This window comes from Apteryx mantelli, chromosome Z, assembly GCF_036417845.1.
Source record: "Apteryx mantelli isolate bAptMan1 chromosome Z, bAptMan1.hap1, whole genome shotgun sequence".
Taxonomy (NCBI): Eukaryota; Metazoa; Chordata; class Aves; order Apterygiformes; family Apterygidae; genus Apteryx; species Apteryx mantelli.
This window is the reverse complement of record NC_090020.1, coordinates 11,170,211-11,196,480: the sequence shown is the minus strand read 5'-3', so window position 1 is coordinate 11,196,480 and position 26,270 is coordinate 11,170,211. Positions and strand designations below refer to the sequence as shown.

Below are 26,270 nucleotides of genomic sequence, written 5' to 3'. Positions count from 1 at the left end.
AGCCTTTTTTCCAGTACATTTCTCTTCCTTCATCTGCCACGTGCTGCCTGGGAGTCTCAACTTCCCCCCAGTGGATACAGATAAAAAGGTTACAACTGCTCGATCCTTAAAAAAAGGGGGAAAAAAAGGGGAAACAGGAAAAACGATTTCCTTGTTTGCCAAACACCGCCGGGCTCCGCCCGTCAGGGCCTTCGCTCCTTCGACGAACATGGCGCCGCGCCCGCACGAGCCCGCCGACAGGGGCGGAATGACCCTTGCGCCGCTCCGTAGCCCGCCTCTTCGGAGCAGCGGGGGCTGCCGGGAAGTATAGTCCCCTCCCTCGCCGGCTTCCTATTGGCTCGAGAGTGGGACTCTCCTTCCGGTTGGCGACCCTGCCCCCACTGCTCCCTCACTCGCCGAGGGTTGGTTGGCCGCTAGCCAATAGTAGGGCGCCGTTGAGCGGCACCGCGGTCGCTGATTGGCCGATAGCGGGGACGGGGGCCGGGCGGCGCTAGGCACCGCCCGGGACAGCTGGTGGTGCGGGGCCTGGCGGAGCCGCCGCCGCCGGGTCGCGGGGGGATGCGGCTGCGCTCGGGGGTCTTCGCCTCCTCCTGCCTCCTCGTGGAGGCCCTGGGGGTGGCTCTGTTCCTCCGCGGCTTCTTCCCGCTGCCCGTCAGGTCCCTGCCCCGCAGCGAGGCCCGCCGGGACCCTCCCGCCGAACCGGCGCCGCCCGGCTCAGGTAACCCCAGCAACCCGCCCCTCCCCCTCCCCACCCCCCAACGGTCACCGCGGCAACCCCCGCCCTGCGCCGCGGGCCACGCCCCTCTCTCCCGGTTACCGCGGCAACAGGCCCCGCCCGCCCCGTAACCACGGCAACCCCTCCCCCCCCACGCCCGCTTGCCGAGGTTGGGCCGCGGCCTGCTGGGCACATCCGAAACCGGGGCGGGGGCGGTCGCCGCTTCGGCCCGTGGCTGCCGACCACCGTCCGCGGGGGCTGCGCGCAGCCGTGAGGGGTCTCAAATTCTATTAAAATAACATCAAGCACAGGACCGTGTGTGTATTTGGAGTGCACTTCGCCAGTGTTTGGAGCCTTTGGGATTTAATCTCACGCTCAGTGAATTGCTGAATAGAGTAGTATTTGCTGTGTGCCAAACACTTGCTTAAGCACCTACTCGTGGCTAACCTGGTTGAACAGGGCTGTAACTGTCATAGTGGGTCTTTGTTGCATGTTATTGTTAATTCTTCTGAAGTATAGAAAATGATGAAATTTGGGACAGGCTTACTTAAAATGTCAAGAAACAATGGTAAGAAAGGAAGGTTGAATAATTCAGAGGATAATGTTCCAATATCAGTTAAGCAGGAACACTGAAAGAAGTCTAACCTGGAAACAGATCTCAGCTGAAGCTGCCAGAGGGTGGTTTGTTTTTAAGCTGGAGATAACTGCCAGAGATGTTTGGTAGGTTGCTCTGTGGAGATCTCTGATGTAAGTGTGGGTGAAACTTTGCATTCTGCCTTGACATGATTATTAGCAGGAGACTAACACTGAGGTAGGCTGTTTGCAAAAAAAAAAAAAAAAAAAAAAAAAAAAAAAAAAAAAAGGCAATTGGGCTTTGAAAAGACTGGTTGGAACTGAAGAGTATAGATGCATACCACAGCTTTCTACAAACACTTTGTTTAAATTTAGGTATGTCAGTAGTAATCCTAGATATACTTAGACAAAAATGGAGTGACACTAAAGAAGAATTTGTCCTGGTTCTAGCTCTTGGGTTAGAATTCGCTTATGGAGTGATCTCTCTTGATCTGGAAAATGTGCTCTGAAGGCAGGGGATTGCTTGTAAAACCAGGACACAGAAGGCATTAGGCATACTTTTGAGCTATTTAAAACATAATTTTGTTTCAATGGATCTTCATTTCCTGAATGTTTCATTTTGTGAGCTCTGACTGACATTACATTCAAGCTGGCTTGCCTGTGGGGCAAGTGATGATAAAATTTGTAGAGTTGCTTGCTTAATAGTGAGTCCTTGCAGCACATCATTGCAGTAAGTTTTTGGTAGAGCCAATGGTTTTGTTCATTGCTCATCAGAGTGTTGCTTTAGCTGTCTTGCAACATGGACACAGTCTTTAGATGGCTTGTAATTGACTGGTAAATCCTGTGAACTTCTCCTTAATACTTTGGCTTACTGATGAACGACACTATAGGAGGGAGTTAATTCGGTGTAGTTTCAGTGGTACTGTTATGTGAATAGAGTGTATGTGTTTGTGAACTGAGCCTTTTCGGCAGTCAAAACATTTTGTTACCCTAGGCGAGTGGGTAGGAGTAAATTATAAAAAAGACATAACTAACAGTACAGCCCGTCCAGTGCTGCCTTGTTTACAGTCAGAGACAAAGCATGCCTGCTAAGCTGATAATTCAAATCTTGGAAAAACAACTTTGTTTATTTAATCAAGGTTGCTGGCAGATCCACTTTTCTGGGGAGATTTCTCCTCCCTCCATCCCCCTCCAAAATTTCCTTAAGTTGGCTATTCAAAAGCATGTTGAACAAGTCTGAAAAAATCATTAACACTAGAGATTTTGTGAATGCTAATTTATTGATGCTTATCCATGTACACAAAAAATACAGTTTCCGAATTTGTTTTTGAGCTTCTCTTCTTTGACATGACATTGTTTTTGACCTTCCCAAACTGTCAACCACTTATTCAGAAGCCTTTTTTTTACTCTAAAAGCATGTAAAAAACTAACTTTATATAATAGAGGTACTGAGAAGCTGATCATAGTGTTGCCTGAGTAGAAATCTGTGGGTAAGATCCATTCCACTTCCATTTTTATCCCTCTGCCTTTTTCCTGATAGAGGTATGGGACCAAAAATTGGTGCTGTAAAAGCAAAATGCTACCACATGGACCAAGCTCAATGCAATTGAACAGTTGCTCTGACAGCCCTATGCCCGCATGAGAGAAGGAGGTGGGCTTAAAGTCTTGCTGCTACCCACTATCATTAACCCGATGCACAACTAAATTTTGCTGTTCCTGCCAACATGGCTTGTTAAAGGGATTCCAGAACTGGATATTGGCCCTGCAGCTGCCATCACTGGATTATCCTGGCATAGAGTCTTTGACCTTGAGGGGCACGAGTGTGCACAAATCTTTTTCTCCTTCAAATTGTAGTGAAATTTTGTGTATTCTTTGTGGGTCTCCTATTCTCTGATGGTGAGATTTGATTGAGAAGCATTGTTCCAGATATATTCTGACATGCAAAATCAGTTAATACCACAAGTGAATGCTGCATCTTTTTTTCTGAAAATTGTCATCTGTTGGATATATGTAGTACAATCTTAACTTCTGCCTTCTCTTTGGTTAATTTATTGTCCCTTCTTATGTTCTTTAGCATTCTTGTTAAATAATGGGGTTTTCCTTTCACAGTTTCACATAGTTAATTTTATTTTGTTGTATTCTTTTTGGTTTTCTTTCTACATGCTCGATTTTCTCCTACATGCTCTGTAGAAATTATTTTTTTGTGTCATTTCTGTGCTAGATGGCCTGAAAACTCAACTTCTGATTACTTCCAGTGTTCACCATTGTTTGCAACTTCTGCCCTTTTGAATGTAAAGCTAATAAAACACTTTAGAAACACTCATTTCTGCAATGAAGTTGTCCTTTAACTTTTATCTAGCACATGTTAAAATTTGTTGACTTTATATACTCTTGTTGTTGTTGTTTTTCCTTAGGAATGGTTTCTAACTGGACCAAAATTCCACCACCCCTTTTCAAAAAAGTTGTCATTGTGCTGATAGATGCTTTGAGAGATGACTTTGTGTTTGGATCCAAAGGGAAACAATTTATGCCCTATACTACACAAGTTATTGAAAAAGGGACATCCCACAGTTTCATTGCTGAAGCAAAGCCACCCACTGTGACTATGCCTCGAATTAAGGTAAGCCATTTGTTTTAGTTCAGGGTTATTTCATATACCTTTAATTTTGAGAAAGTTGGGAAGACTTGGATCTTGCGTATGCTCAGAGTGGCATAAAGAGCAGGTTTGTTGTGTTACTGCCAATTTGTGGCTGAAACTTAATTTACTGTAATAGTGCATGCCATATAATGCTAATTTGCCATGACCCAGATGTGCTGCTTGTAGGAAAGTTCAGGCATCAAAGGAAGGCAGAGGGGCTGAGTAAGAGGAAGTGGTGGTATCTTCCACTTAAAAAATACTTTGTCTTTCTTGTTTTGTTCCTTTATTTGGTGGTTCCATGCTAGGAAGGTCTGTGAGAAGCAGTGTAAGGACAGTTAAGGCTGTAGTGCAAATGATCAAAATAAAAATGATTGACACAGTCTTTTCATTCAATGGAAATGGTAATCGTGGGAAGGCAAGAACCTCTCAGTAATCAAATTTGCCCATGTCTGTGGAAGAATGGTTAAGTGAAAAGGGGCATGATCTCTTAGAAGTGAGCAATCCTGTCTTCACGATGGAGGGAGGATCCCACAGCTATGCGAGCTGTCCTTGAACAGCACAAAAGAAGGAAGCTACAAGGAGGTAAACAAGTCGACAGACCTCTCCGCATGGACAGCAATCCTGCACCAATTAGATATCCGCTTTAGGCGCGTGAACGAAGGCTGTAAACCAATCATATAGCTATCGCTAGCACATGCTTATTGCCTGTCTATATATACTCTGTAAGAACTTGAATAAAGGGAGAATGATCATACTCACATTGAGACTCATCGTTACTCCGGGTCCGTCTCCCACTCCGACACATGTCTTCTATCCAAGAGCATTTTTGTTGGTGTTTCTCATTGTGCTCCTATACCTTTTGCTAGGAAATCCAGTTTGGCATACATTTAATTTGTCATAGGGATGCTTTTGTGGAGTTTGAAAAGAGAATTTTGCCAAGTTCCAGGTAACTAAAAGATGAACTGTGGATGTGTCATCAGAATACTTGATCATCTGGGCTTCTCCGTGCTGGATCTGAGTGATTCATACAATGGAATGTCACTGTTTAGCATTTTGTGCATTAAAGAAGCTGAGAGACAGTGCGCTGAAGGTGGGGGAAAAAATCTTGTAACTCTTGATGGGTGGACTTCATTGCATTTTTCTTAGGGGTCTTGCTTACTGTTTTGAATGTCCTAAACTGTTAGTATTGTGTTAAAACAGTTTACTTGGGCTGTTTAAAGAGTCTCTTGGTGATTTCCTGAACCATTAAGTGAAGTAAATTTCACCTGAGATATGAAGGAGTTTTACTGGCTACCAGTTAGGAAAGTGTTATTTTTAACCTTTGTAAAACCACTAGTACTGGCTGATGCCAAAAGTCAGGAGGTGACAGATGGTATAATATGGCATGACAGTTCATACGTGCTTTCACTTTATTGCGTTCCTTTATTGAAAGTGTAATCTTTTTCCCCTCTTCATTACTTCATCCTACGCTGTTATTTTCTTCTGAGCACTGGAAACCTCTTCTAGTTTATGTTATATAGCTCTTTTCTTTTATTGTTTTATCTAGGCTTTGACGACTGGTAGCATACCTGGTTTCATTGATGTTATTGTGAACCTCAATTCTCCAGCTCTTTTGGATGACAATCTGATATGGCAGGCAAAAACAGCTGGGAAAAGAATAATCTTTTATGGTGACGATACTTGGGTTAAATTGTTTCCGAAGCATTTTGTGGAATATGATGGAACAACATCTTTTTTTGTGTCGGATTTTACGGAGGTGAGAGGCTTTTTATAATCTCAAGTTGAATAACGAGTGTACAAACACATAGCAAAGACTCCTAAGAAAGAATAAATGAATAAGACTATCCTTTTTCTGAAATATGAATCTGACAAATAAACAGAAATTGGATTTTTGTGTGTGTGTATCAGCTGGTATATCAGCTGTGGGAAGTTTGTGGATGATACACTTAATAAAGGACTCATTAACTTTTCCTAAACGGTCACGTGATTTACTCACAAAACTTGTCCCAGTAGGAGATTAGACCACCTGCTTTGTTTAAAAGATCCATATCTGTGTTTCCAGTCTATCACATTTATATTAGTACCGACCATCTTTAAAAGGCCCGGTAATATATAATCTTACTCTCTTAGAGGCATACTTTTTATAGCTATTGTATAGCTTTTCTGGTTGCGAAATGAGTATTGTTTCAATATGTTAGCAAAGAGGAGCATAGAAGGTAGATGAAATAAACTGTAAAAACTCTTGTTCTGGGAATATTAAAAGGGTAAATTGTCTCAGCAATTTTAGTTTGTATTTTGGACCTTAATGACTTGTAAAACCTGAAGTCATTAACCTGCTGCTACTTACGTAAGTATGTTATTACCATGTTTAAGGAAGTAAAGCAAGCCTAACATGGGGAAAGGAAGTCATTTTTACTTGGTTACCCTAATAAAGAACTGCAGAAACTTCAACATGGTGTGGGAAAACGTGAACATGGTCTTTGGTCAGCAGTTTTATAGCTCTCAAGCTCTTTATGCAGTCTTTTTACTTTCTGAAAGATAGTTTATTAAGTGGAAAGCTTTCATAGTTGTTTAAGTAGTTATATCCAGAGTCAACAAGTTAGTGTTGCATTTGAAATGTTTTAAGTAGTTTTAATATCCAGGGAGAAATATGTATGCAACTAAAAATGGGTTGTCAACCTAAGTAGGAGAACATGCCAGGTAGGGCCTAGATAGCACTGGACCGATCTTTGCTTTCTTGGTATGCAGTCAGTGTTTTTTACTGCAATAAATACAATCCGTTTGTGTTCACACGTTAGCAAAAATTTAAGTTGAAAGAGAAGGAGTTGTTTTTTTCTCCCTGTGCTTGCGAACTCCAAACAGAGGCTGTTCCCTCTACCTTCGTCATGTGAAGTGAAAAATCAGGAGTGTAGAGTACGAAAGTGACTGATGGTATCTTAAAACAGTCTTTTAAAGTATCTGTGGAAGCATCACAATCAAATTTTTCTCTGCTTGTGTGTAATCTGACACTTCATAGGCAGAAGGGAGTGAAATGGGATGAAGAATGTGTTTTGTAAGACAGAATTTTTTACTTTGCTTGGCATTGAACTTTTTTTTTTTTCTTCTAAATTTGTGAGTGATTGTAGTTCTCACCAACTTCTGTGGAACTTTTATGGGTGGTACAATCTAATTTTTCTTTGCTTTTTGTAAAAGGGTTTTTTTTTAGCTTTCAATTGTTTCCCTTTCATTTCTGAGGTTGATGATAATGTTACCAGGCACTTGGACAGAGTGTTAAAGAGAGAAGACTGGGATATCCTAATATTACATTACCTAGGATTGGACCATATTGGTCATATGACTGGACCAAACAGCCCGTTAGTGGGACCGAAGCTTCATGAAATGGATAACATCCTCAAGAAGATTCATATTTCTCTTCTTTCAAAGGTAATATATCGTGTTCTTGGATCAAAATCTGGCATTTGTAGACTAGCATTGTATTTATATTCCTTGAAACCCTTTTTCGTGGGTGATAGTTTACTTCTAGACCAAAGTGAGTATTCTGTTCTTTTCCTTCCTTGTCCCTTCTCCAGTTAACAATGTAGTGTAACATTTTTAAAGATTTACTGCTTGACCTTGGTAAAGTCTTTTAACAATCTCTTCTGAATAGTTGTGGGAAATAACCCCCATTGTTGTGTGTGGGGAGTTAGGGTTGGGGGGGAACTGGTGTCCAAATTCTGCTATCATTCATGAATTAAAACGGTGGTTGGTGTTTTTTCTATTAGTGAAATTCATCTGGAGGAACAAGAGGCATGTATAGCTAATGTTTTTCCTTTAGACTGTTGTGAAGGTGTATCTAGTTCTCAGATACTGAAAAGATTCAAATTGAAATGATTGACTGTTGTAAAAAGCATTTTTCTTATGCTGAATAGAGCACATAAATTGTCAAATCTGAATCTTTTTTTAGAGTTGGAGACTTGGGATGTCACTTCACAAAATAATCTGGATGCTGAAATACCAAGTCCTTACTCCAAGTGGCCTAAAGCTTGTTCTCTGAATGACTGGAATTCAGAATAGCTGCTCAAAAAATTTTAGCATTGTTTTTAAACAGACAGATGGTTTCATACCAGAAGAGAAGATAAAATCCTGCTTGTGAAAGTTAATCTATGTTGTTGCAGTGCTTTTGGCACAGTTTGTTAATATGTTAAACTTTCTGCAAGTTATGTGGAAGAGTTTATCTCGGTTTTAGAATAGAGGAATGATAAAAGCACTTTACTTTTAGATACAGCAGGTACTGGTAATCAGCTGATACTACAAGGACAGGCCTCACTTAGGCCTCTGTTTCTCTATCTTCAGAAAAATAAACATCATTTGACATCAGTCATGTCAAATTTCTACCCTAAAGACACCTGAGACTGGAGAAGAAATTTGAATATAAACTTCTTCTAAAATTTCTCTAGCCTGTGTTTGAATTTAAAGCTCACAGTCTAATATGGAAGCATGTCATTAATTTTTTATTTGCTCTGTTCGTTTAGCCTATTTCCTTTGACTCTACTTATATCCCCTCACTTATAAAAAGATTTATAAATAGGAATATTTTTTAATTCATGTCTAAAAAGTCAAACTGAAGAAACTGTGTGGGGAAAACTTTTCAGTCAATGCTATTGCTCCTGTACTCCTGATTTTCTTGTCACAACATGAGGACCTGTATTTATTCCTTTGATCAGTTTCTTCTGACTGTGTAAATGAGGGTTTTTTTCCTTCTTTTTTTGTCGCGTTTGCTATATAATGATAGGTATGTGTATCTTACTTTTTAAAAAGTAATATTGTTGCATAACACTTCACTGAGGACATCTCTGCTCATCTGCTTTAGATGTTGTGAGCCAATTAAAAAAAAGTGAATTATTTCAAGACCATTCATATATGAATATGATAAAAAATAATGAAAAACTGTGTATATGCATTCTGTTTGCTACAATATTGTAAATTTCTTTCTGTGAATTGCAGGAAGGAGAGTCTTCTCTGCCCAATTTGCTAGTTGTTTGTGGGGATCATGGGATGTCTGAAACAGGTAGTCATGGTGGTTCTTCAGAAGGAGAAGTGCACACACCACTGCTGTTTATCAGCTCTGCTTTTGAAAAGAGAAGTGGTAAGGATCAAAAAATACCCTCCTTAGAATATAGTCCCTTCTCTAATTCATATTAGCTCTAGAGTTGTTGCTGAAAAATATTTTGGGGGTACCTCCTCCTAGCATAGCTGGAATTTAACTCACGGTTCATTCTATAGGTGGCTGTCAAGGCTCGTTCTGTGTGACCTGTATGTTGCTTAGTCAGGGTTTGCATCTGTGTCATGCTGAAGCTGAGAGACAATGAGACATGGATAGGATTAGAGTGAAAATCCTGTCTGAAGTGAGCTGTAAGTTTTGTCTTGAGTAGCCAGGCTATTTCCTTGGCCTCCATGCTTCCCTCTCGGAGAGCCAGCATAGAGGAATAAAAACCAATTTCTCCTGCTGCGAGTAACAGCAAAGGGGAGGAATTAGACTTGTGAAATGGTAGGAGATTGCAGTAGTGAAAACATGACTATTGATTGCTAAGTATCTAAGGACAGAATATTGAGGTGAATGTATTTGCTGTATTAGCCAGGCAGTTCATTTTATATCATTAAAATGAGTTTATCTGTTTCTGACACTCACTTTCTACTTGTAGAACATCACTTAAGGCAGTGGGAAAGGAGAGACTGCTCTAGTGGTTTGTAACAGTGTTTAGTCTAACATATATACCTTCTTGGTTAACTGAGCCCACTGAATGAATCAGTGAAGTGTAGTTATAACAGGAGCGAATATTTTCTTCAAATTAGCACTTCTGTCTGCCTTTCAGTCTGCCTTTTGCCTATTTCTGTCTGATTTCTTTGCTTTTAAAGCCTGCCTGCAGAACCTTAGTTTGTTTTTCCTGCTGGAGGTTCCTGCAGCACAGCCAAAGTATGTTTATTTGTCTGTCATTTGTGAAGCTGGTATCCAGCTGAAACACAGAGCATTGCTTTAGGAATCATTGAGCTCTTTTCAGATATAAAAAACAGGCAAAATCAAGAGAACAAAAGCTCCCAGGTAAGTTTTTACTTTATAAATGTCTTACTGGTACTTGTGAACTGCCAGGCTACTTAAGTGTAGATTCTGTAAATGCAATCTCTGTTCATTGTGGTTAGTCTCTGTGTTGGTTTTAAACTAAATGTGCATTTTTACAATAAATATAATGAAGTATATCTAGTCAGCTGTCTTTAGGATCAAGTTTGTGAATTGTAATGATGTCCATGTAAACACCCAGCAGCTTGCTTCTCATTGCTTCAGTAACCACAGCTGTAGTGATTGTTCCTTATAATCCTACTGTAAACAAACTGTACTATGGTCAGTTTGGTAGACCTCAAAGTAGTAATCCTGTGGACATCTGCATTTAGTATGCCATCAGAATATTACTTGTGTAGCCTTCTACAGAGATGCTTCACCCAGGATTGGTTAAATGTATTCGGTAGTTTGGCTTTTTTTTTTTAAACCAAAAGTTAAAGGCAAGTTCAAAACTTTCCTTTAAAAGTGTAAACTGAAAGCTGCTGATATAGAGGTACTCATGCAAAAGGGATTTAGGGATTACAGATGGCATTCTAAGGTATGGGAGTAATCACAGCTAGATGTGAAATGAGAGAACTTCTAATGCTCTTAAAGGGAGCCATGAGAGTAATAGATACTGTGTACAGAATTTTTTCGTGTTCTTAAGTCAAAACACTAAATGCTTAGATTTACGAAGAGAACTAAGTAAAAGCATAATTGAAAAAACACTACTATGTAACTAGTAAGGTACGCAAAGAAACTATAACAACTTTTCTTGGAATGGCAATCTTAAATGAACTGTTACTTAGGTGAGTGAAAATTATTCATGTGTGTAGGTGTCTGTGGGACTAGGGACTATCCTGCTTACTGCAGTAAGCTAATGAGATCCTGTACAGAACTCGTTTAAAATAACTGGTTTAACCAAATGGAACTCCAGAAATTGGATTTGGATCTTTTACCTGATACGTGGTTCTGTTTGCCTTTCAGGATGCAGGCTGCAACTTGATGGTGGTCTCCTGGACCATCTCTTTTCCTATTTGTACTTGTATAACATTCATGTTGCACTTACAATAATTGCTAGCATTGGAGAGTGGTACTTCCTGAGAACTGAATAAATTCTAGTTTTGCAACAGCTGAGGACAACAAATTAAAAAGATCACAGAACTCTCTTTGTATCAATTGGAATATCTTGTCTAAGACATACAAACAAATTTTGAAAACAATGAGGTGGCCAGCTCTGTCTATGGAACTAGAATGGTCCTGTAATTGATTTTTTTTTTTTTTTTTTTTTTTTTTTTTTTTTTTTTTTGGATTCTAGGTCCTCTAACCCAACCCAAACTGGTGCAGCAGACTGATTTAGCTACCACACTGGCAGTAGGTCTTGGTCTACCAATTTCAAGAAACAGTGTTGGGAACCTTATATTGCCGGTTGTGGGAGACAAGACAATGAGAGAACAACTACGCTTCTTGCACTTAAATGGGTTCCAACTTAGCAGACTGCTGCAAGAGAATACACCAGCATATGAAAAAGGTAAATCAGCTAAAAAAATAAACTAAATATACTAGAGGATATTTACCTACTAATACGAGATTGTTTTTAATATGGTTTGGGCTTTTAGGTTCAAAAGTATAGCACAATACTGCAAATTAGCCACTCAGTTGAAACTGGTGCTCGGAGAAATGACACCGATTTTACTCTTTACTGTTATCTACTCTGGTACACTGCATCTGAATGAAGATTTCTAAGGGCCAGCACTGCTGCTGATAGACAAAAGAATAGAAGTAACGATGAAACAGTAAGACTGTAAAAGAACTGCCAGTATAGTTATGCTAAGTCCTTTCATGTCTGTTATTTATGGGACACTGATTCTGAAAGCTGTTTGGAACCTGGCACAATGGAATGAATTTTCTGGGTTAGAAAAGTTTAGATAACACTGAAAATTATTTAGGATAAGCTTATCTTTTTATTTCACTGGTATGCGTGAATTTACTTAGAGAACTGGAAAGTTTCATATTAAAATACACATAGATGTGCACCTGTGTATTTGTAGGTGTTTAGAGGAAAGAATAAAAGACATGAGGGAAGTTGGTCTGCCCTATCAAAATGTAGCATTTGTTTAAGATGCGTGATACAGACTATAACATAAATACCCAAACTAATGTGATAATTATATGTTAAAAAAAAAAAAAAGAGGAAATAGTCAGAGGGTGAAGGTTAATATTTTACCATGGACAGCAGAAGATGATGTTGTCTTTAAATGGTTGTGAAGCTTGAAGTCCTTGTCACTTCAGTGATTCATCGGATTAGAAGTCGAGTAACTGGAGGGGAATGCAAAGTTGTGTTACAGCGATGAGTAATTAAAGTGAATAACAATGTTAACTTTAGCAAGATGATCAGTGTAGGTCAAGAATTAATTATCTTTCAACATCATGGCTGCTAATTTTAATTAAACCCTGTCTGGGAGTCTAACAAAAAAGTGCTGCTTACAGTAGGGAGGTGTTAATAGTAGGGCCCATACTCCATCTATTCTGTTTTTTTGCTACACAGATTCCTCACTTGACACAAACAGGTAATGCCTCTTGTTGGTGCAGTTTAGGATATGGCTGTATTATTGAAAGTTCCAACATCAAGCACCATCTGACAGTATTTCTGCAAGTGCTGTCCAAACAGACTGAAGCTTCTCCAATAATGAATTTTCAGCTGATTTTTGTGCAGGAGCAGCTTAATTTCAACTTCTGGCTTTCATCTGAGAAGTGAAATCAAAATTGCTCAGGGTGGAAGTGCATAGAAATTTTGTGCTACTTGTTACTGTGAACTGCTGTTAGAGGTCCTACACTTCCAGAAAGGGGTTGGAGGGTAAAGCATCCGTGATGAACTTCTCTCCTGTCAGTAATAGAGAGTCTCGGTAAGATGGAACCAGATCCAAGTCATTGTGGGTTTTTTGGAGAGTCTTTAGCTGAATTTTCCTTGTTGCTGTACTAATCCCTGTTGTTCTTTGAGTGTTCTAGGTGTGTAAAGTTGTACCTTAATATGTACCATAGGAAACTTTGGTCAGGATCATTAAGATTAGCGTGGAAGAACAGATGTCTTGCTGTTTGCTTAGTGTTAAGTCTCATTGCTGTGGATACTTCAAGTGCTAGAAGTACTAAAGGAAATATCACTATGTCAGTGACTAGTGTTGCATGTAGTTTAAAAGCATGGATGAATGGCCCTTTACTTTGGGGGACTTCCAGGTGAGGATAAATACCCTCCTACCTATCACACTTAGAGACACATGCACATGTATGCATATCTTTCATGATTCCTGTAGGAAAAGGAATATCTTGCAATAAAGTTATTAGATTCAATAATTAGGTTCATTCTGAGGAAGGACAAACAGGGAAGGCAAGGAGGCAAAGTAGCCCTTTGTATGAGAGAGCAGTGGGAATGCGTGGAGCTCTGCCTGGGGATGGATAGTGAGCCAGCTGAGAATTTATGGGTAAGGATTAGTGGCAGACCAACATGGGTGATGTTGTTGTGGGTGTCCGCTACAGACTGCCAGATCAGGAAGAAGTATTAGATGAGGCCTTCTTCAGACAAATGTAAGAAGCTTCTCATTTGCAGGCCCTGATCCTCATGGGGGACTGTAGCCACCCTGATATCTGCTGGAGGGTTGACACAGCAGGGCATAAGCTGATGAGGAGAGGTGGCTCTGCTGGACCTGATTCTTACAAACAAAGAAGAATTAGTTGGGCATGTGAAGGTTGGGGGTAGTCTTGGCTGCAGTGACTGTGAGATCGTGGAGTTCAGGATCTTGAGAAGGGGAAGCAAGGCAAAAAGCAGGATCACAATTCTGGACTTTAGAAGAGCAGACTTTGTTCTGTTCAACTTGGGAGTATTTCCTGGCGTACGGTCCTGGAGAGAAGAGGGTTCCAGGAGAGCTGACTAATTTTTTCTAGGATCACTTCTGCCAAGCTCAGAAACAGTTCAGCCCCACATCCAGGAAATCAAGCAAAGGTGTTGGGAGGCCTTCATGGATGACCAAGGAGCTCCTAACTGAAGTCAGATGTAAAAAGGAAGCATACAAGAAGTATGGAGGAACTAAAAGAAAGTATACAAGAAGTGGAAGCAGGGACAGGTGACCCATTAGGAATATAGATGCTGTCCAAACATGCAGGAAGGGGGTTAGGAAAGCTAGAGACCATCTGGAACTGACAATGGCAAAGGATATAAAGAGAAACAAGAAGTGCTTGCACAGGTATATTTGCACCAAAAGGAAGACTGGGGAAAATGGGCCTGCTGCTGAATGAAACAGGGGACTTGATGGCAAAGGACACAGAAAAGACCAAGGTACTCGATGCCTTCTTCGCCTCAGTCTGTGCTGGTAAGACCAGCTTGCAGGAATCCCAGGCCCCTGAAACCACTGGGAAAGTCCGGAGCAGTGAAGACTTACCCTAAGGGGAGGAGGATCAGGTTAGGGAACGTTTAAACAAATTGAATATGCACAGTTCTGTGGGACCTGATGGGATACAGCCCCAAGTGCTGAGGGAGCCAGGCAATGTCATTGCAATGCAACATTTGGTAATACTCAAGAGGTCGTGGTGATCAGGGGAGGTTCCTGAGGACTGGAAAGAAGCAAATGTCACTCCTGTCTTCAAGAATGGCGAGGAGGAGGATCTGAGGAACTACAAGCTGGTCAGCCTCATCTCAGTCCCTGGAAAGGTGATGGAACAAATCCACCTGCAAACCGTTTCCAAGCGTATGAAGGACAAGAAGGTGATTGGGTGTAGTCAGCATGGATTTGTGAAGGGGAAACATGCCTGACCACCCTGATAGCCTTCTATGAGGAGATGGCTGGTTTGGTGGATGAGGGGAGAGCAGTGATTTGTCTTTTCAAAAGCATTGCTAATATCACTGTATCCCATAACATCTTCATAGACAAGCTGATGAAGTATGAGGTAGAGAAATGGAAAGTAAGGTAGACCAAAAACTGCCTGAACTGCTGGGCTTAAAGGGTTGTGATGAGCTGCATGAAGTTCATCTGGAGGCCAGTTGCTAGTGGTATCCTGCAGGGGTTAACACTGGGGCCAGTACTATTTAATATCTTCATTAATGACCTGGATGATTAGAGAGAGTGCACCCTCAGCGAGTCTGTGCACAGTGCAAAACTGGGAGGACTGATTGATACACAGGTGGTTGTGCTGCTGTTCAGAGAGATGTCGACAAGCTGAAGAAATAGGCAAACAGGAACTTCATGAGGTCCGACAAAGGGAAATGCAAAGTCCCGCCCTGGGGAGGAATAACTCCAGACACTAGGACTTGGGACTGACCGTCTGAAAAGTGTTTCTTCAGAGAAGAACCTGGGGATCCTGATGGACACCAAGTTGATCATCAGCCAGAAATGTGCCCTCATGGCAAAGACGACCAACAGCATCCCGGGCTGCATTAGGAAGACTCTTTTCAGCTGTCAGTCCTGTGCTTCTCCTCAGCACTGATGAGGGCACATATGGGATGCTCAGTCCAGTGCTGGGCTCCCCAGTACATGAGAGATATGGACATACTGGAGCAAGTCCAGTGAAGGGTCACAAAGATGAATAAGGGACTGGAGCACCTCTCAGTCAAGGAGAGGCTGAGTGAGCTGGGACTATTTATCTTGGAAAGAGAAGGCTCGGGGGGGGATCTTATCAATGTGTGTAAATACCTGAGGGGGACAGGTATAAAAAGATGGAGTCAGACTCTTCCCAGTGGTGTCCAGTGAAAGGACAAGAGGCAATGGGCACAAACTGAAACATAGGACGTTACATTTAAGTCTTTCAAGAAAAACCTTTTTTTACTGTGAGAGTGACTGAGCACTGGAACAGGTTGCCCAGAGAGATTGTGGAGTCTCTGTGCTTGGAGATATTCTAAACCCTGCTGGATATAGCTCTGGGCAACTTGCCCTAATTGACTGTGCTCTGATTAGAGGAGATGGACTAGAAGATCTCCAAAAGTTCATTCCAATTGTATCCATTCTCTGGTTCTGCAAATGATGTATCTTTCATATTCCAGCATTATAACTGGAAACATTTTTCTCCAAAGTCTCCTTTTGAGATAGAGTATCTAAATAAGAGCTTTTGTTTACTAGTTTTTCAATTTTATGAGTATTTGAAAATCTAAATGTAGGTCAACAGTATTTCTGCCAGTGAAAGATACTTTCAGGGCTCCAGTATTACTTTCTTTTCTTGATATCTATAGGATGTATTTCTTGGAAAATTTTAAGTCTGAGAGATAGGTGCTCAGACAGAATTTCCTATGCTTGTCTGAGAAAACTTTTTGCATGTCAAGTAAGTGCTATGTCAGCGATAGGCTATAATCCTTGTATGTTGAATTAGAGGCCTTTGGTTCTTATTTGTTGTTCATCTGGATACTCATCAGACCTATGCTGACAATTCTTGGGCCATACCAGTAATATGAATTCTACAGACAAGGTGTGCTATCTTTTTTTTTGAAGGGAAAAAGAAACAGAAAATAACAAGATACCTCACTCACATTTGTTGAATGCAAGCTGAAGCTTTCTAATGTTGATTTTTGCCTATTAACAGTTCTGGTGGATCATATAATCTCAACTGAATGCTAAGAAAAATGCGTAAGACTGGAACTTAAGTTTGAAGTGACAGATACTTACAGGGATAGCCTAAGTTGCTGCTTTTTTTTTCTTTTTAAACTCTTCAGATCAAAAGGTATGGAATGTGCTCTTCTGAAGGGGAAATCATGGAATTCCTGAAAAGAGTGTTGTAATTAGATTGCACAGATATAGAGCACCAGCTATTAATACCTTGAATATGATGATTGAGTCATGGGGAGAAAAGATTCACCCATTGTAAGTTATAGCATAATCTATACTTTAATTTTTGGTGCAATGTTCTTATTTTTTTAATGCAAAAAGTTGGAAGTCAGATGTCAATTGAAATGAATCACATCAGGTGGGAAGGCAGAATGGCCTTACATGATCTTTGATGAAGAAACTTTGGAGTTGCTTGAGTTCAGCCAATCTGATATTAAGAACAAACTGGAACAGTGCACACAAATATCTTGGTCTTCACTTGTATATTAAGTATGCACATTAGTGAAGAACAGAGTGGAGGCAGCTCAGGAACTTTTGTTTTTTTTAACCTTTGCTCATATAAAAGTTAGGGGGATGCTTTTCAAACTGCAAGATGTTATGAGACACATTCTTGCAGCATTTCATAAGGCTTGGGTTTTGAGGGGCAAAGGAATCTTCAAGGTTAAATCTATCTCCAGGTAAATTAAAGTTTAAATAAGAAACCTGTAGCTGGACTAAGGGTTTAATTATTTCAAGGAAAAGAGACTAATAAATACTGATATGGGGCATTAGGTTTTCTTTTTGTTAGAGAAGAACACATGCAGCTAAAAGAAAGTCTGGAAATGGAGAATAAAAACATGAATAATAAAAACATGTCAAAAATGAAGAAGCTGAAGGAAGAAGTACCTGGACACACAGCTGGGGGTTGTGAATGACCTCTTACCTCAATGTAAGGAAGGCAGCTGTAGGCAGCTAGTTATGATTCCTTCTGTTTTGAACTTATGAACATTCGTCTGAACGCTAAGTTAGGACTGTTTCTTTAAAAGGCAATTTTACAGTAGAATGAAAAGCCACACTTGAGAGCAAGTTGAATGTTGTTATAAAAATGAATGTCCACTTTTCAGTTTGGAACTAATCTTCATTAGATGCATGCGTTAAAGAAATTCATTTGCTTGTTTCTGACAGATTTATATACTGAAACTGAAGAAGCCGCTTTCACATTGTCCAATTTTTCCTCATATTTATCCAGTTTTTAAGTGACTGCTGGTTGTGACTGGAACTAAATGAACTTGTTATCAACCAGATGCTAGAAGCATAGCCATTTGCCTTTTTATAGCATGGGAGGGAAGCTGAAGCAGAAAATGCTAATGTAATGCTATGCAAATTATCCATTCTCTGTGCTTGGGAAACCTCCTGTAGCTGGGCAAGCTCGTTTTAGATTTGGCCTCCAGTCTAACTTCTTTTGTGAGTACGCTGTGTAGGAATGCTGGGCAAACGTGTCCCAAAGGGCCTCTTCAACAACACAGAGTCTATGACCCTCCTCATTTTGCACTGACTGCTTACAAATGTTACAAAACATTGGAGTTCTCAAAGGAAATTTGGTAACCCCTTTCCCTCATTCCGGTCTGTGAGATCTTTAAATTGTTCCTGTGTTCTACCTCAAAGAAGTAAATGTGTGTTTGATTACCACAGTCATCTTTCACACCATGGACAAGATGGTTTTAGTGGGCAGTGGATGGAAAAAGGCAGGTAAGAATGAAATAAAAATTCTTAAGGGAATGAAAAGGGACACTGAGTGAGAGGTGTAAACAGGAGCAGAAGATGAGGAAGGAATTTGCTTAGATTTCAAGATATAACTTGAAATAAAGTTTTGATGTTCTGTGTCATTAAATAATCATGCATGATCTTGGAGTTTGATTAAAGTTCTATTTAGATTATCCTTTCTGGATTTCCTCAAAAATATGAATATTTAACTCAATTTCAGATATGCTAGAAAAGGAACTTTCTAGGGAATTAATTGTCCAAAGAGCTATAACAGGGTAGCGAAAGCCTCTACGTACACTGGCAGCTATCTTGATATACATGTATTTGCTGCTAGTCAGGTTGTACCTTCCAACAGAGATCTGTAAGCCTCCTATGCAGTAGGATCAGCATGTTTGGGAATATGTTATAAATTTGGGAAGAGAAAAATTGGCATTCTTATTTAAACATTCCCTTCTAATGGATGTGATGATTTCAGCCTGTAGTAGATCACTAGGAGTCTTGTAGGGCTAAGAAATTTACAGTGCAAAAAAACATTTCTTTCATAACTGTACGAGCATTGTGAACGGGAATACTTCATTTGCCTGAAGAACTTGCAATAAAATTAAAAATACCTGGATTATTTCTCAAGTGAACAATACAGTATTCATTGCAAACAGCCTAGAATACTCTTGGCTCAAGACAGAGGAAAGATGATTATCCATTTTCCTCATAAAGAGTAGAGCCACAAATTAAATGATTTGCCAGAGGCTGTTATTTTCTGGACCATGATTTATGCTAAAAATCTGCGCTGTATGTCTAGGATGAAGCATATTTACATGAGATAAGACAGTGAATATTTACTCAGTGAAAAGTGGAACCTAGTGTTTGTCTCTTGGTGTCAGTGCTCAGGAGCAGTTCCCTTTCCACATTTATTTAATCAGGAACCTTAATCAAATCTGCATTTTTCACATGAGAATATTTCCGAGACATGGGCAACAGATATGTGATTGACCTGGAGCTTGTTCTTTTCTGAGTGTTTTTCTTTTTTTCCTTTAGGTTAGAATTCTTTTGGATGTGGCGAGGCTGCCATGAAATCGCATTCTGCCACAGGCTTGCTCATATAAGTTGATGGCAGCATCATTTTTTCTCTCTCTTTTTTTTATTTAAACCAAGCTAGCCTATGGGCAATTTTCATACAATAGTATACTTACCAAGTTTCGCTGTGGCTGATTGTCACTGGCTGCATAGTCCAGATGCCTGAAGCCAGACTGCATTTCAGCTGTTAACCATTAGTGCTTCTATATCTGGCATCTTGTGTATTTCACTTTATGTTACCAGCTAATTTTCATTAGCTTTGCAGCAAAAGTAATTAGGGTTCCTAATATGGCGAGTTTATATCCTTTGATGTTTTCTCCAGAGATCAGTTATTTGATGATTTCCCACTTGACTTGCACAAGCTGGCCTGGATAATGAGCGTCTCCAGTGGAAAGCATAAATTTTGTCAGCATTTAAAGCATTTGAATAAGTTCATCTTGGAAATCTTTTGTAAAAGTAAACATACTTTAATATGGTTATCATTTTCTAGAGGCTTTCACTTTTTGTCTGATAAGGAATTAATTGCTTTTATTCTGAGTGACTGGCTTATTATGGTCTTACTACATGAAGATACTGTACCTTTGTAGGTATGAAAAGGTTTCAACCTCCGTAGCAAGCTTTTTTATATTATACAAGCAAATGTAGAAGTATAATCAAATCTCTAATTGTCCTCCTTTGTTCGTGGATCCTCTTATTTGTTTTTTTTGTTTGTTTGTTTATTTTTCCCTTTACTAGATCCTGGATATGAGCATTTTAAGATAGCAGAAAAGTCCCATGGTAATTGGATCAAGCTGTACTTAGACGGGAATAATTCAGAAATACTCTTAAATCTTGGCAAAAAAGTCCTGAAGCAATATTTGGAGGCCCTGAAGACTCTGAGTTCTTCACTAAGCAAACAAGTGGCACAATATGACATGTATTCAATGTTGGTGGGGACTGTGATCGTTTTGGAGGTATGAAGATACATCTTTCTGTGAAAAAGATAAGAGCACAAACATGAAGTTTTCTCATGTTTGAATACTTAGTGTATACTCTTACCAGTCTGCAGGATTGCTGAGTATGAACGCTTTTAGGGTTGGCTGACTTTCTGCTTGAAAGAGGATAATGTTCTTTTTAATGTATAACTTAGCTTGTAAAGTAATTCAAGGGAGCTTTTGATATAAGCTACTTATGTTTTGGTGGAACTATTTATAGTAAATATGCAGATACGTTACAATTTAAATTACTCCCATATCATTAGCCTTGTATTTTTTAAGTAAGCTTAACCTCATTAAAAAAAAAAAAAAAAGGCAGACAAGTAAGTGCCTACCTGTTCCTGATTATCTAGGTTTGTGTTCAGCATAGTTGGTCAGAGCAAGCAAGACTCTGGTCAATTTTCAAGCTTGGAGAATTCTTCTTCGCACTGGTAGACCTAAAGCCTTGAAACAACTATTTCCTGTAAGGTGCTTGGTTTCCACTTCATTTCTTGTATAGAAATTGATGATAGGCAGTATCAACTGTTCTAGTTTGTAAAAATAACCTATCCCATCTCTGGAATTTTAAGGAGTTCTCTGCAATTGGACTTTTGGAATTTTGGACAATTCTCAAATGTGGAAAATACCCTCTGTGGCACTGCTTTGAGAACCATGCTGCAGAGATTCATTATCTGGACACTGAACTTGTATGTGCAGAAGCTCACACTTACTTTTAGAGGACATCGGTGTGAACTTTTATGAGAATAAGTGTTGTTCCCTAGGATGAAAATACCCATTGCAAGCCTACTTTAATTCTTCCCTGCATGCAGTATTTCACAAGACTGTATAATAGTTGCAGCTTTGCTTCTGTTCAGTGCCTGCAATGGATAATAGTAGATGAGCAGCTATTTAGTGTTTGAGTCTTCTCAGTCATTGTAGGGCTCTATGCCTTGTCTAGTATGCATTTTTCTCTGTATACAGAGTACATTTGAAATGGCTTTCTGGTAGAGTCCTCAGGGGGGTTTATCACCATGCTGAGCACTTCACAGAAGTTAGTTCCACAGTGCCTCTGGGAGGTGAGATGGTAGGTTCTGTTCCCATTTTACAGACTGCAAATGAAGATGGACAATGTCAAGTGTCAAGGTGTAGTGCTTGTGTTCCTTTCTTGTTCCTTTGTTTAGGGAACCTAAGCATTCAAGCTCTTGATGGGATTTCTTTTTTTGAGGTGCAGTTGTCTGGTGCTTACTGTTTCTACAAAACCAATCTCAGGTATTTTACTTGATGGCCTTCATAAAAAGAAACATAAGCTACTGATTATCCGTGAAAAGTTTGGATGACAAGATGTCAGAGTCCAGTACTCTCTGACCAGGTTCTTTTAGATAGTCCACACTCATGGAGAGTGCAATGTTTAATATAAAAATTTACTTTGAAGATATTTGATGTTACATGGGACTTTTAATTTAGCAGAGTCATCCAGCAATGTATTGAAATCACAATACAAGTGTATACACTTATACAGTTCAATCACAATACCAATGTGATTGCCATTACCGGTCTCTATAATATGCTCACCCTCATGGTGCTGGGCCTCCCTCCCCAGTCGATGGGAAGGACAACATGGGTTGAAGCCAGCTCAAGCCCATTGCTCTCTTTGAAATTCCTTTGGTAGTTGTTCAGGTTTTATACTCTGTGTTGGGCGGAGCCACATCTACGCTTCTCCCATGCTGGTCTGGCTAATTCAGGGAGACAGTCGCATTATTTTGATAAACTCAGGAAGAAACATTTACACCTGGTCCAATTAACGGCTATGGCTGCTTATCTAAAACAAGGGTCATCCTCCGGCCCCTTTATGTTGAGATAAAGTCAGTTCTCTGTGCAACAGCTGTGATTAGCCAGCCGCATCCTACACCGTTCCTGAGCTTCATGGGCAGCTCGCCCTCCGAGCCTTCTCCCATTGTAGGGGTTGTTGGTCGGTCACACAAGAGCTTGCTCAGCATCTCTTGATGACTCTCTACAGAAGTGCTGGAAATATTTTTTGTTTGTTTGTTTTCTCCAGTGTGGCACTCACACTGCCTTGCTTTCCAAAATCCTCTTTTGTCTTGATACTACGTATTTTTAAGCCTCATTGGAGAAGTAAGGGAGGGGGATCTCACGGGAGGCTTCAAACTACGCAGTTCTCTAAATACAATTTGTTCAGTATGTTAAATGAGAAGAATACTTCTGAGGAATGAATTGATAAATAATAAAAGTATGTATCCATAGAGTGTTGCCCAAAGGGGCTGAATTTAGATTTTATAGATAACTACAATTTGTGCATTTTCCTATCATGAGTGCTGTTTTTATTCATAGATGCTGTATTAAAAAGAAAAAAGTAAAACTCAAGCTGGTTTGATACCCTGGAACCTCATATTTTCATAACCATGTGAATTGTGCAAAGTATATTATGGAGTAGAAGGATTACAACTGGAATGCACTGGCATTTTGGGGGGTCTATTTTACTGTATTTTACTGTACTACATGACAGAGGTCTTGACAGGTCAAAGTGCAAGATTACAGGTTGGTGGTAGTGTGATGTAGTTATTTTTATCTTGATTTCATTTAATTTTGCCCTGCCAAGCAGATTGAACTTGGTTTAATCCTAGCTCAATTTGTACACCTTGCAAAAAATCTTAGAATGTGGCTGAATTATCTCTTTGTTCATAAAGGTTGTGCATGGGTAACAGAAATTATTCATATTAAGTATTCATCTCTACTGCTACAGTTATCTGAGAGGAAACTTGGAATTCTGCCTGATCTGTGTGTGGGTTAGAGCAAAGAATTAGCTCTGAAAAAGTAAAACCAATAAAGCAATTTAAGAGGAGGAGGAGGAGGACAAGAAATAATACAAAGAATTCATAAGCTCCAAAAATGGCGTGCATGCGTGATGGCATGAGAATTTTCCCTGGCCTGGGAAGCCGTTTAGTTCAGTGAGAGCTCTGTGTACATGTATCTTGTGAGAGAAGCAACCATTGGTAGAGCACATGTGTAACTTTTGGCCTGTTGCTAATAAGGGGTTGAATTTGTTTGCTTAGGAGCTGTTGTGATACTGAGAGTTAATGTTCTTACGTTTGCAGGGAATGAAGATTGTGCATGTGATTGATTACAGTGGGTCAGGAGGCACATGGTAATTCATTAAAACCTGGTAACTTGCGTGTCTGAGCCCTTAAACTAATAAATAAAAATACAATCTTTGGTTCTCCGTTTATATGGTAATACCTCACTGGGATCAAAACGTCCAACATAGTTCTTCACAGTTTTTTTTCTTTTCTTTTGTGATATATGTGTACTAGCAGCGTGACGTGGATGACAACAGTGTTTTTGTGTGTGTTTGTGAATTCTTACTATATGCCTTAGCCGATCCCAGGTCTTTAAATATTGTCTCTCTTTTTTTTTCTAGGTTCTGTTTCTGCTTCTGCTCATCACTCCAAAAGCTCTGAGCAGCCGGGCAGAATTTGAAGTGCCCCTCTCCCCTCCACTGTTCTCTCTGCTGTTTTACTTGATGTGTTTAATGCTCTGTGCGGTTCACGTCATTGTATGCACATCAGCAGAAAGTTTATGCTATTTCTGCAGTATGTCTTGGCTAACAGCAGTTGGGGTGATGGTGCTGATTTCTGCACTGATGTGTGGAATTTTATCTGCCATTGGAAAGATCCTTGAGAGTTCCAGAGTTCCAGTGAAGGTGAGAGCGTGCGTTAAGTATGGTTTAAAATGGTTTGCTCTTTATGGCATACTTTCCAGGAAAGTTTTATAAAAGTTTTGGCTCTGTGTGTTGAAAGACTTTGTAATGTAATCTGAATTGCTTAACAAGTGTAGTTGCAGTGTGATATGTTCACTATGGCGTAATACTGCTAGCTATAATGAAGATCATAGGAGTGCTTGTTTTCACATTACTTTAAGAAATTTTCTGTTTAGTGTAATTTATTTTGCAATTGTTTCTACTAGATCAGAAACAACCATACTGTATACTAATTTTACGTTTTTATGCAGTGATGTTTCACAATTGCAACTAGTACAAGATGTGTGATATTTTACAACAGCATGCGTTAATAATGCTCTGTCCTTTCCCAAATACCAAAGCCATTAATGCTCTGAGTAAGAAAAGACTTTGCCAGTACTCTTCTGTTGAAATTCTCAAGGTGTTTCTAAAACTGTTTTGAACTGTAAAAGAGAGAATAAAAATAGGCTGTCTCTTCTTACCAGAAAAAAGCAGTTAAGAAACTGAGTTTGTTAGAGTCTTTGGAGTGCTCAGAAATGTTTTCAGCTGTATGAGTAGTTTCCTTCTTAACGTGCTTCATGAGTTGTATTGTTTTATTGAGCAGAATTCAGGTAATTCCAAGGAAATAAAATTTGTAATATCTTATTCTTCTTTCAATGTGAAACTTAATATGCCAAGAACTGTCATTCACACCATGTAATCAAATTCTAGCTGTTCTTTCTGATGCTCCTTAGTCATATCTTTCAAAGGTCTCTGAAATTCAGGAACTTTAATGCTGTTACTCTGTTCAGTTGTGCACCCAGTAGGCAGTATTGTCCTTAGTCAGTCTGGGTTAGTCTGAATAGGATTTGTGGCTTTAGAACATTTTTCTTAGTGTGTAGCAATATGTGGCAAGCACATTGCATTAATGAGATGATGACATATTTCTTCAAGCTAAAAAGCAAAATTACAGACTCGCAGAACCATTTAATAACAGCCCTATTTAATTTAATTGAAAAAACTCACTACTCCTGAGTGGAGCTTAATATTTGGTCTCTATGCAACTATATTTTATCATTCCTGAGCTTAACTGTATAATGTAAATCCTTTTAAGTAAGACTGCTTATGTTTATTATTGAAGTTATACCATTGTAGTTTCTCATTTTGTTTATGTAAATTCTGGATTTGTATCATTCCTTCTTGGAAATGCTGAAAGAAACCTTGAACTAAAATTAATGCCATTCACTCCTAAAGACAGCTTTTTTTCCCCCTTTTTCTCCCAGTTTTCTTCAGTATAATTCACTTCAGTATTAAAATTGATTAGAAAAGGAATTGTAAATAAAACGTGGTCTTTCATTCTTATGCTTATCTTCATCGGCAACATAAGATTTAGATGCGTCAATTAGTCCTTTACACAGACTAAAATACAGAAACAAGGCAAGTATCCCTTCTGCCTAATGATATTAGGGAAAGAAGTTTTGACTTGGGTATAAATGCTAACAAAACCATCTTCATCAGAGTGATTTTCATGGTTTGCTTTTGGTACTGAAAAGCTAGTATTTTATTTCAAGCTAGTATTAAAGTTTAGCAAGCAAACCTGATTATATTTGTGGATTTTTTTAAGGCAGATGGGAGGAGAAAGTAAAAATAAGCAATGTAAATAGAGAGATCAGCTGAATGAGATGTCCGGTTCTACAATTTGTTACTATTCCAAGTCCATAAGGACGTGTTGGTCTTTCAATGGCCTCAGTTCACCTCTGTCATTTCTGAACTGTTCTACTTAGGTTTTATATAGTTTTTTGTATTTTACTGTAATTGAGATAGAAATTATTCTTAGTAAAAAAAATAAAAGCAAATGGTTTTAAAATAATAGTTAACGATCCCATGTATTCTGTAGAAACTTAACATTTACTTGCTGTGCAATATTAAACACAACTATGGAAGACAAGCTCATTTCTCATTTTACTGGCTACTGATTTCTCTGATTTTAACATTAGGAACCTAAAAATGGCCTGCATAAAACTTACAGACCTTCCACTTAGATGAAGTTGAGAAGAATGGCAATAGATTATAGCTTTTGCCTCTAATACCATAGCCTCAAAGTAATTCAGTCTGTGCATGACGAGAAATCTCTGTTACATGGCATTTGGTTGTCCAGTCTGAGATGAGTAATTTTCTACGACA

The 26,270-nt window shown here is 39.4% G+C and overlaps 1 protein-coding gene across 5 annotated transcripts in view; it reads left to right on the top strand.

Moving 5' to 3' along the window:
* Positions 1–558: 558 nt before the first annotated feature.
* The window catches only part of PIGG (phosphatidylinositol glycan anchor biosynthesis class G (EMM blood group)), a 102,612-nt gene continuing 76,900 nt past the window's right edge, over positions 559–26,270 (top strand). For all 5 annotated transcript variants that reach the window (XR_010886856.1, XM_067315567.1, XM_067315564.1 and 2 more), the window contains exons 1-8: positions 559–718; positions 3,703–3,908; positions 5,473–5,682; positions 7,161–7,349; positions 8,910–9,051; positions 11,318–11,530; positions 20,136–20,353; positions 23,790–24,071. Coding sequence is in view for 4 of the 5 variants with exons in the window: in XM_067315567.1 (XP_067171668.1) it covers positions 559–718; positions 3,703–3,908; positions 5,473–5,682; positions 7,161–7,349; positions 8,910–9,051; positions 11,318–11,530; positions 20,136–20,353; positions 23,790–24,071 (1,620 nt within the window). In the remaining variant the exon portion in view is untranslated. The remainder of the gene's footprint in view (positions 719–3,702; positions 3,909–5,472; positions 5,683–7,160; positions 7,350–8,909; positions 9,052–11,317; positions 11,531–20,135; positions 20,354–23,789; positions 24,072–26,270) is intronic.